Source organism: Balaenoptera musculus, chromosome 8, assembly GCF_009873245.2.
Source record: "Balaenoptera musculus isolate JJ_BM4_2016_0621 chromosome 8, mBalMus1.pri.v3, whole genome shotgun sequence".
Classification (NCBI taxonomy): domain Eukaryota; kingdom Metazoa; phylum Chordata; class Mammalia; order Artiodactyla; family Balaenopteridae; genus Balaenoptera; species Balaenoptera musculus.
The window spans coordinates 30,104,966-30,115,496 of NC_045792.1; the positions used below are offsets into that span (position 1 = coordinate 30,104,966).

General features: G+C 39.5%; 1 protein-coding gene across 1 annotated transcript; it reads left to right on the forward strand.

The window, feature by feature from the left end:
- The first annotated feature begins 1,418 nt into the window (after positions 1-1,418).
- Positions 1,419-10,033, forward strand: MMP1 (matrix metallopeptidase 1). Its single transcript, XM_036859185.1, has 10 exons — positions 1,419-1,864; positions 2,310-2,554; positions 2,648-2,796; positions 3,037-3,162; positions 3,893-4,048; positions 4,183-4,300; positions 6,385-6,518; positions 8,008-8,170; positions 8,700-8,803; positions 8,985-10,033. Exons 1-10 carry the CDS (start codon positions 1,757-1,759, stop codon positions 9,155-9,157), a joined length of 1,476 nt encoding a protein of 491 aa, XP_036715080.1. The 5' UTR covers positions 1,419-1,756; the 3' UTR covers positions 9,158-10,033.
- The last annotated feature ends 498 nt before the right edge of the window (positions 10,034-10,531 follow it).

Consider the following 10,531-nt stretch of genomic DNA (forward strand, 5'->3'; position numbering starts at 1 on the left):
TCATCTTCATGAGAGCTTCTTCCAATTCCTCTCACCGCCATGAACTCACATGTTACTCCACTCAGATGAGGAACTTGTGGTTAAATGATTAGGGAGGAAATAAGCTCTTTCACATCAATTCAACAACTACTGAAGCAAAATTTATTCATAAGATGCGTTTCTTAGTGTGGCGAGGAAAACAGAAATTGGTAACGTGAGAAAATCCTGAGAAAGCAAACCTGACATGATGGGAAGGTGGGTGACACCATCAGGTGCTAATGTGGAAGAACACAGGCAAGTGTTTCTCAACTTTATGTCGCATTTAAACTCTTTCAAGGAAGGAGGGTGGGGCGTGGGTAAAGGAAGCTACAGACTTAGACCAGCTTGCCTTACCAAGAGTGGAACAGATACCACTGGTGGCCCCAAGACACTTTAATGTGGATCCTGAAGAATGAATATACATTTTTCATTACATGGCCATGTATTTATTTTAATATGCAGACAAAAATAATAACCCACTAAGCTATGATTTTATGGATATGATAGCCTATAATGAGGCAAAACTTTTAGAGTAAATTTAAAGAAAAATACAAAAATGATATTAGAGGTGGCACTAAGATTTTGCAAAAATCATGACAGAGGTAGAAGGATTAATGAAGGTCAGAAAACTAGGACTAGACCAGGTCCAGAGTCTCTCCTATCCCAGTGCTTTCTGGTAAAACTGATCTGTGCAACTTCATACAGACTTCTGTTAAAGCCATCTTAAGGTGTCCCATAAGATGTTTCTTTATTAATTAACCCCATTCCATCATAACTGGTGCACAGAAGATGCTAAATAAGATCTTTGAAATAGATGAATGCATAAATACATGAATGAATGCATACATGAAAGAATAAATAATTTCTGCCTAGCCCCAGGGAGCAGAGATGTGCTCACACTGAGGGGAATGAGGATGATTAAAAATAAGACCTCAGACTCACACTTGGTCTTTTGCTAGCCCCTGGCTCACCTGCTACATTCTGACAGGTTTCAGAGAAGGATCCTATTTGTCCCATGATGCCACTGGGCAGTGTCTAAACAGGGTGGGGAGTTACCTCATACCCCACCTGTGGACGGGGACCTTCTAAGCCAAGGTTCTCAAATCTTGGGCCTGAATGAAGATTAAGGGAAACTATGGTGCTAAGAAAATAGTGTACAAGGCAGCTTAGCAAAGGTAGAAGGGAACCCCACTGAACCTGGGAGAGCCACTCCCAAATGAATGCCTGTCAGTACAGGTGCTGAACAGCCATAGGGCATACACGTCAGCAATTCTGTCCTGTGCTTGGGGAGAAAGTTGTGTGTATAACCCGGAGCACTTTATGACCAGCAGGATCAAGTACCAAAGTCTACTTTTTAAAAAGTCTGTGGAGTACTCTGTGATCTCCAGATATAATAAGGTCTTTCTCAAACAGGATAGAAATGAATTGAAGAAAACAACTGCTTACATGTTGGATGTGTCTCCTTTGCCCATGTCCTGTTTGATGTTAATCATAAGATTGCAACACCAAACAAACCCAAGTAATCTGCTTGGAGTCACCGTTTGTAATGATTGCTCAGGTTATTCACTGCTAATCAAGAGGATGTCATGAAATGTGAGTCAGACAGCCTCTGGCTTTCTGGAAGTGCCAGAACCCTGTATATATATATAGAGAGAGGGAGCTTCCTAGTTGAGACTGGAGCAGCAGAGAGGTGGGAGCCATCAGATTCCTTAAGCTGAGAAGGAAGACAGAAGCCAGCATGCCCAGACTGCCTCTGCTGCTGCTGCTACTTCTCTGGGGCATGGAGTCTCACAGCTTCCCAGCAGCGACTACAGAAACACAAGAGCAAGATGTGGAGACAGTGCAGGTAAATGCTGAATTTCACACGCCCAACATGCAAAAGCCTTTATTTGCATTTTTCCACAGTATAACAGAGTAACAGCAGTATAATAGAGTTTATTTAAGGGTGGATTCCCTACAAAGAGAAATTTTTGTCAGAAGGGGCACTATCCCCAAAAATGTATCTAGCCATGCATAGACTCTCCTTTTCCAGTTAGAAGTGATAGGGAACCAAAAGAACAATATGCAAATTTGTCTCTACAAATTATAATTCTGATTTCATAATAACTAATGGTAGGGAAATTTCTACTCCAAAATTACAGTTTCCACCAATAATAAGGATAATAAGGACCATGCAATCTAAATACAATCTTTAAAAGTAGTTCTGTGTTTCAGCTATAACTTTATACTGTCAATATTTAGAATTAGAAAGATTTCCCATCCAATGTTTCAATAATTTTATCTTTCATCAGAAATACCTGGAAAACTACTACAACCTGAAAAGTGATGGGAAGCAAGTTGAAAGACAGAGAAGCAGTGACCCAGTAGTTGAAAAACTAAAGGAAATGCAAAAATTCTTTGGGCTGAAGGTGACTGGGAAACCAGATGCTGAAACCCTGAATGTGATGAAGCAGCCCAGATGTGGGGTGCCTGACATGGTTCAGTTCGTTCTCACTCAGGGGAACCCACAGTGGGAGGACACACACCTGACCTACAGGTCATTAGACTGAGCACCAGAGTGGGAATGCTATTTCCCATCAGATCCATCAGAAATGAAATCCGATGTGTCTGTATTTTATTTCATTTGAAGGATTGAAAACTACACACCAGATCTGTCAAGAGCAGATGTGGACCATGCCATTGAGAAAGCCTTTCAACTCTGGAGCAGTGTCTCACCCTTGACCTTCACCAAGGTCTTTGAGGGTCAAGCAGACATAATGATATCCTTTGTCAGGGGAGGTAAGCTCTTCTGGTAGCATGAAAGTATTCTCACCTTAACTTCCCCCTGCCTTTGAATCTCTTCAGCTTTGCAACTAGATTTCCTTGTTTGAGAAGAGTGTTGATTTTATGGACTTAAGAATGAAAACTATACTGCATTTGCTGCAAATCTGTTGGCCTCCTAGCAAAGCTAATGCTTACTCTCCTGGGTTGCCTAAATAAGAACCAAGAGGAACTTTTGTTGAATTTTGTTTCTTGCAGATCATCGTGACAATTCTCCCTTTGATGGACAGGGTGGAAACCTCGCTCATGCTTTTCAACCAGGCCCAAGTATCGGAGGGGATGTCCATTTTGATGAAGATGAAAGGTGGACCAACAATTTTAGAGGTAAGTCAGCTCATCTTGCCTCTCTCAACCCTTCTCCCCCAACCCACCTTCTTGGTTCATTGTAATATTGGTTGACTTAACTGAAAGAATGCATTAATAGAAGTATGCATTTTTCTGCAACCACTTAGAAAATTAATGGTTCATTTAGAAAATGTAAGAGAAGAATTATTTCTGTTAGTAAGAACATCTTATTGGCTACAAATAGGCTACTCTGAAATTTCTGGTAAGTAAATGTTGAAAATCTTAATGTTTTCCTTGTGGGCATCTACATAGAATCATTTTTATTGGAAGAACACACCAAAGTGTAATAATGTTAGTAAGATATGTGGAAATCAAGGGAAGAGAGGCTGTACATATTTTCCAAAATTTCCAGCATTAAGCATGTATCAATCTGTAAATAGGAAAAAATATTGTGTTAATAGAAAACTATTTCTTCTCTGTGAAATAATATGTGTCATCTAACCACTGACAAGACTGACTAATCTGTGCTAGACTCTTGGTTGGCTGAATTTACTTTTTAATTGTAATCATAGAATTTAGGCTTTAACTGGTCTCTTCACTATTAATAAATGCATTCTTCTTACCTTCAGAAATTTTTTTAATACATTTCAAAAAGCTATTGAGAAAATAAGAACATTAATCCTTTAGAGTTATAGATTACTTCTTAATTAAATGTCTCAAAACTGAAAACATTTCAAATAATTGCAAATGGGTTTATTATCCCTTTTAGATTATAACTTGTATCGTGTGGCAGCTCATGAATTGGGCCATTCCCTTGGACTTGCTCATTCTACTGACATTGGGGCTTTGATGTACCCCAACTACATCTTCAGTGGTGATGTTCAGCTGTCTCAGGATGACATCAGTGGGATCCAGGCCATCTATGGTGAGTATAAAGGAAAACATTATAGACAAGGGGTCATTAGAACAGCCATTGGCTTTATCCTTTAAGAAGCTTTCGCTGGTTATGTAGTTTTCCAAAGCCAGGTGGAACTAACTCCAGATCTCTTGTTCCTTTAGGACCTTCCCAAAATCCCACTCAGCCAATTGGCCCGCAAACCCCACAAGTGTGTGATAGTAAGCTAACTTTTGATGCTGTAACTACAATTCGGGGAGAAGTGATGTTCTTTAAAGACAGGTAAGACATCAGTTCTTCTTTGTGTTTTGTATGTGTAATAACAAGACTGACTGCTATGGGTACATATGGGCCACTACTATGCTTCACACTTTGTTTATCTTACATTTGTTTACATACATTATTATAATTATAGTTGAGTGTAAACAATTGCTTGCTCTTGCACAACATAATGAACTTATAACAACATTTTCCCCAGCATGTATTCTGTCATTTGATTCTCACAAAAATTACCACTGAAGTAGAAAGTCAGTAAATATAATTCTATTTTACAGATCAGTAAAGTAAAGCAGAGAGAAGGAAAGAGATCCTTCAGGGCACAGAGTTCCTTGGCAACAAAGCAGTAATTGGTCTTCTGACCTCTACTTCAGGCCTCTTCTCATTTTTGTCACTCTTTAGGATGATAAGTGTGTCAGTATTTTATTAGGAGAAATCAGTCCTTTTCATAGCACCATCATGCTGAGAAGGATTGTATAGACCCATTTTAAGTATCATCCTGGAAAAGACAGCCCTTCCAAAGCCTGTGGTCATAATAGGACTCTGTCCCCACCCCCTTACCCTGGGAGGGGGCAAAGAAAGATAGGAGCCATTGCAGGGAGAATCCCCAAGAGTTCGTGAGGACCCTGTCTGTTGGGGGCCAGGGGATATGGGCAGTCACAATGTGCTTCCCTCCTCAGAGGAGGGTCCTAGAACTCCCTCAGCAGTGTGTGGCCTCAGGAAGGCTAAGGTCCCCTCACACACAAGGAATAGGCCTGCTCTGCATACAGTTCTGATTCCTAAAGGACGAGGCAAAATAATAATATAGTCATTTTCTGAATAATACAGTCTGCCGCACATACAAAGTAGGGATGCTCTAAAAGACTCGCTTCTCCTCACCTCTCTTCTTGGAGTGTCACTGGAGCTGTTTTACCACTTTGTGGTCATATCTACCCCAGAAGGCAGTGTATCGGCTCCTAATGCTTCCCATCCTGTGCTTTACTATTTCTGAGTATAAAAGATAAGGATGGATATAAATCATACAGAGTGTGGGGAGTGCTAGGAAAGACTTGGTTTTAAAGGAAAGCTCTCAATATAGCAGGACGTGCTTGTCAAAGCAAGTATTTGAAGGATGACTCCAAAGAACAGGACCAAGTCTAGGATTTGCAAGAACTGAAAGGACACTGAGATCATTTAAATGTCACCAGGTCATGAAGCCACAGAAGGTTAAGTCTAGAAACAGTAATAGTAACTGACTTGCCCAAGGTCTCACAGCCAGGCAGAGGCAGGAATAGATCGAGAAGTCAGATTTGACTTCCAAGGCCAGAGTCTTCCCTGTGGCCTGGAATCGGGAAAACTCTTCTGTCGGCCCATGTGACAGTCTATGCTTTGTCGTTACCCCAGTCAACTTTGTAAACCACCAACCAAAGGAAGACAAATGGAGTGGCTGTTAGATCTGAGTTTAAAGTTAACCTTTGCCTCTTATCAGTTGCATGGCCTTGGACACCTCCCTTCGCCTCCCTGACCTCAATTGCTAATCTGTGAGATGAAAGCAATGTTCTCTTGTAGGGTATTTGTGAGGTAGGGCATGACATAGGTAAAGTGTGCACTAAATGTAGGATGTTAGTGCTGTGTTCTAGGCCCTGGTGTGCTTGCCAAAGCTGTTTGTTACATTTTGAGAATTTTGCAAGCTGGTTGTTAAACAGCATTATTAAAAGTTAAATTATTAACTTTAAATTTAAATTATACAACTTACAATTGTATTTAAACTAAAGGTAATAAAAGTAATCAGAATTCATCCCTTTGTAATTATTTTGCTGCATTTTACTATTTATTTATGTTCCTGAGGCGGTTTATGCCTAATGTATCCGTATAGTGGAAACACTATACAGTGGTGCACCACTGCAAATCTCTTGATTTGCAGTGGTTGTAATATTTCCACCATGAAAATAAGCAAATGCTACAAACCAGGACTCCTCCCCACCCCCATCGTGGAGAGCCAGATGTTAAACATTATGAGTACACTACTAGCGCCAACAATAGAAGGACCTGAATGACAGCCAGAGCTTGCTATGGATTAGATAAAAACTTTTTTCCTTCTTTCAAATCAGGTTCTACATGCGCACAAATCCCTTCTACCCAGAAGCTGAGCTCAATTTCATTTCTCTTTTCTGGCCCCATCTGCCAAATGGACTTCAGGCTGCTTATGAGGTTGCCAATAGAGATGAAGTTCGGTTTTTCAAAGGTAATGTTTCCAATTATCCTTCAGTTTTTATGAATTAAAGTTTCTTCTGCTTTTGGGCTGATATATGAGACTACTAGCTACTTTATTTCCATGGACTTTGGAAAATCTAGCAAATCAATGGGAGTCTATCACTTTAGTTAAGAATTGCATGGTGCATGTCTGAATAAATTTAAGTGAAAAGCATATGACTGGAGATACATATTTTATGGCCTGTTTGTGAATGTGGACATATGGAGGTGTTTTCTGTGCAAACTGTTTATGTATTTTAAACCCTCTCCATATTCTTGGGGTGCTCAGGAGTAAAACTGAGAAGATGGAACAGAAACATTTGAGTTTGGTGGTTTCCTAGAGCCTATTTTATACTAATAACTCTCCTGAGAGAGGAGGCCCCACAGGGCAGCCAGATGGGGGTGCTGCATCCTTGATGTCAGAGTATGGTCTTCAGACCAGCATCACTGACACTGTCCCAGGGTCTGTTAGAAATTCAGAATCTCACTTACCATAATACTGACAAAGTTCGTCCATATTGTCAGATCCTATTCCAGACCTTCTAGAATTTTAACAAGATTCCCAGGCAATTCGTATGTACATTAAAGTGTGAGAAGTCCTGAACTACCATGAATAGAATGGGGTAAACTTCTTTGATTCTATCAGAATGAAACGTGCTCCAATGATCAGCTCCTGGCTTTGAAGACACTACGCCAAACACCAGTATTTCTCCAAATGTATGTTTGGCATAGTGCAGACAAACATTAAGACACTTGACCCAGTCACACACTCAAGGCAAAGAACTCAATACAGTTCAGATTGGCAAAAACTTTGAAACGGGCTTTCTAGCCCTTATATAATGAAATTAAATGGGATTTTAGATACACAAAGTTTCAAACTGGTTATTCCTGAGGGATAAATAAGGATACTTGAGCAAAAAGTACAAGCCTGGCTACAAGACGTAAGACTGGTTTTATATGACACGGAGTTTACTAAGGGTAAATATGCAGAATCTGGACACAGCCTAAATTCAAGTATTTGGAACTGTAGTCAGGTTCAATGATTTCTACCCAGGGTTGCAAGTCATTACAGATTGTGAGTCATTACAACACTCTGGCCTTTAGGATACCCTTGGTGTGAACTTCCACAACCCACGGGCAACCTGGAGAAGTGAGGTTTCTATCACTGAGGTGGCACGATGAACTCTGTAGTCATTTGAACATCTGGCTTTGGAAGGAAGCCCCCAATGCCACAAACCAGTCATTCTCAAAGCTTGCTACAGGTTAGAATTGTCTAGGAAATTTTAAAAAAATACTGATTTAATTGGTCTGGGGTAGGATACCAGCATCAGTATTTAAAAAAAAATAAATCTCCCTAGATGATTCTAATGTGCAGTCAGGATACTCCTCTAGCACATGAGACTAAGCATTTAGCTGGAAATCCACTTACTGTCTACTGGTGCCCTGGGTAATGTGTTTTCATCCCTGTTCTTGATTGGCAGGTGATAAGTACTGGGCTGTTAAGGGGCAAGATGTGTTATACGGATACCCCAAGTACATCTACAGATCCTTTGGTTTCCCTAGGACTGTGAAAAACATCGATGCTGCTGTTTCTGAGGAAGATACTGGGAAAACGTACTTCTTTGTTGCTAACAAATGCTGGAGGTAAAGACTGGGTACAGAAAATGGTAGGGTATCTATTCTTTCTACATAGAGAGAAGTTACTAAATTGAATCATATAAAAATGAGTCTCACAGTGCCTTGGCTAGCTGCCTTTTCTGGGAATGGCTGTAGCTTGTCCAGCTTCCAAGTCGGTTGACCAATAATCATCACGCAATTCCTGTCCCAGAGATCCAGGGGGAATGTGGACCTGAATTTGAAAAAGAAAATGTGAAAAGGAGGGCATTCGTCTTCATAGAGCTGCTGCAGCCAACAGGAACCTATCTTTCACTGCATTTGACATTAATAGCACCTACTGGAGAAGTAGAATTAGATGTTGGAGTTCAGAGGGAACTTATAACTCTTCTAGTATACCCAACATCCTACCTCACTTCGTCCCACCTCTTATTTTTACACATGACCTATGGAATTAAAAGGTCTTCTTACATCCTTGCTGGTGAATTCCCTGTAATGGTTTTGTGAAGGCTACACATTTAACAAATAGTTCTGACACTTCTAATTATTTTTTTACCAGGTATGATGAATATAAACAATCCATGGATGCAGGTTATCCCAAAATGATAGCAAAAGATTTTCCTGGAATTGGCAACAAAGTTGATGCTGTTTTCCAGAAAGACGGTAAGTGAATATATACATATTTCCTCTATTTTGTTGCCACAGAATAACATCAGTATTGTTATTTGGAACAGAAAATACCAAAAATATTTATTCTCACAAATGACTTGGATTTTTGAAGAATTAAAGTTAAACCTAGAAATCATTTGTATAATGTAATAAGTCTCTTTTGTTTTATTTCTAGGATTTTTCTATTTCTTCCATGGAACAAGGCAATACAAATTTGATACCAAAACTAAGAGAATTTTGACTCTACAAAAAGCTAATAGCTGGTTCAACTGCAGAGAAAATTGGCCAGCTGTTAAAAAGTTAAACAGAAAAATATATTTCATGAGTCCAAGGAAGGTGTTTTCCTGAAGAGACATATATTTAAATAAAATACAGAGTTATGAAGTATAATCTTATTTATAACTCATTCTGCATATTTTTTTTTGACTTAGAATGTAATATTTTATGTAATGCTATAATTTAGTTCCACAAATGAGGGCTAAGTAAGGTCAAATTCATGGCTCCACAGTTCAATTCTCTGTAGATGTGGAAGGAAGGGGTAGGCAGTCGCATTTGGATAGTCCTGGCCAGTGGATTGTGCCCAGAAGTGACCGATATCACTTCCAGATGGAATCATTGGATTGCTGGTGCAAACTTCTCCAGCGCTATGATGATTGTAAAAGCACATCTTGAGAGAATTTCCACAAGGTTGAAAAAGCCAGAATTCCTGGGCAAACACTCTGAACAGTTACCCCAAACCTCAGTAGATTTTGCTTAAGAAATAAACTTTCATTGTGTTAGGCCACTAAGATTTAGGTTTTGTTAAAGCTGTGTAACCCAGTTTTTCCAGACAAACATTATCTAGTTTATCATGCCTAATTTTGGAGGATGTTAATGGAGGTAGGAATCCTGTAGGTAGCTTCCAAGCCCTATGAATTTTATGAGTAGCTCAGAGAGTGCTCAGAGTGTTTGCAGACTTTCCAAATACACAGAGAGTCTTGGGAATATTTTGACGTATTCATGATTCTGAGGCAGGCAGTTCTCAACTCAAGAATTTGGACAGCAGTGTAACTTTCCCTTTGGACAAATCTCTCTCTCCATTAAACATTTTTATATTAAAGTATAACATAAATGCGGAAAAGTGCACATATCATAAATGTTCATGTCAATGAGTTATCACAAAGTTAACAACCCCACGTAATTCTCACCCAGCTCAGTAAACAAAATATTACCAGTGTCAGGGAGGGGGAAATATCTCCCTTACCCCTCTTGAGCTCTTGTGGCTGAACTAATAATAAAGTTGACACAAGACAGATTAACAGAAGAAAAAGAAAGTTAATTTAATTCATGCACACGGAGGTGTCATAGAAATGAGAACTAAGGATTGGCTAAAGCAAGCAGCTTTTATACATTTTACATAAAGAAACAATAAATTTGTGAGGAATTGAGAAGACAAAGAAATTTAATTGGTGAAGAATCTAAAGAGAGTTTGGGCTTGGGGTAGTAAACTAAAACAGTAACAAGGTTTGTATATTCAGTCCTGCATCCCTATCTCTGGAGATAAGGATGTCTTACCACCTCCAGATGCAGGGATGCCACTGCTGTCAATCTGATTCCCCCATAAGTACTGATATGACAGCTGTTTATGATGAGAGCTCTCAAAAAAGTCTTCCTTTCAAATTACCAATTTATAGGATCCATCATCTGGCCATTGATGTGTAGGATATTATATTCACTTCAAAT

Excerpts from the sequence above, each read along its gene's own strand:
- MMP1 (XM_036859185.1), top strand. The coding sequence starts at position 1,757 with ATGCCCAGACTGCCTCTGCTGCTGCTGCTACTTCTCTGGGGCATGGAG. Across the intron at positions 2,555-2,647 it reads GACACACACCTGACCTACAG|GATTGAAAACTACACACCAG; the intron begins GTCATTAGACTG and ends TTTCATTTGAAG. Across the intron at positions 2,797-3,036 it reads GATATCCTTTGTCAGGGGAG|ATCATCGTGACAATTCTCCC; the intron begins GTAAGCTCTTCT and ends TGTTTCTTGCAG.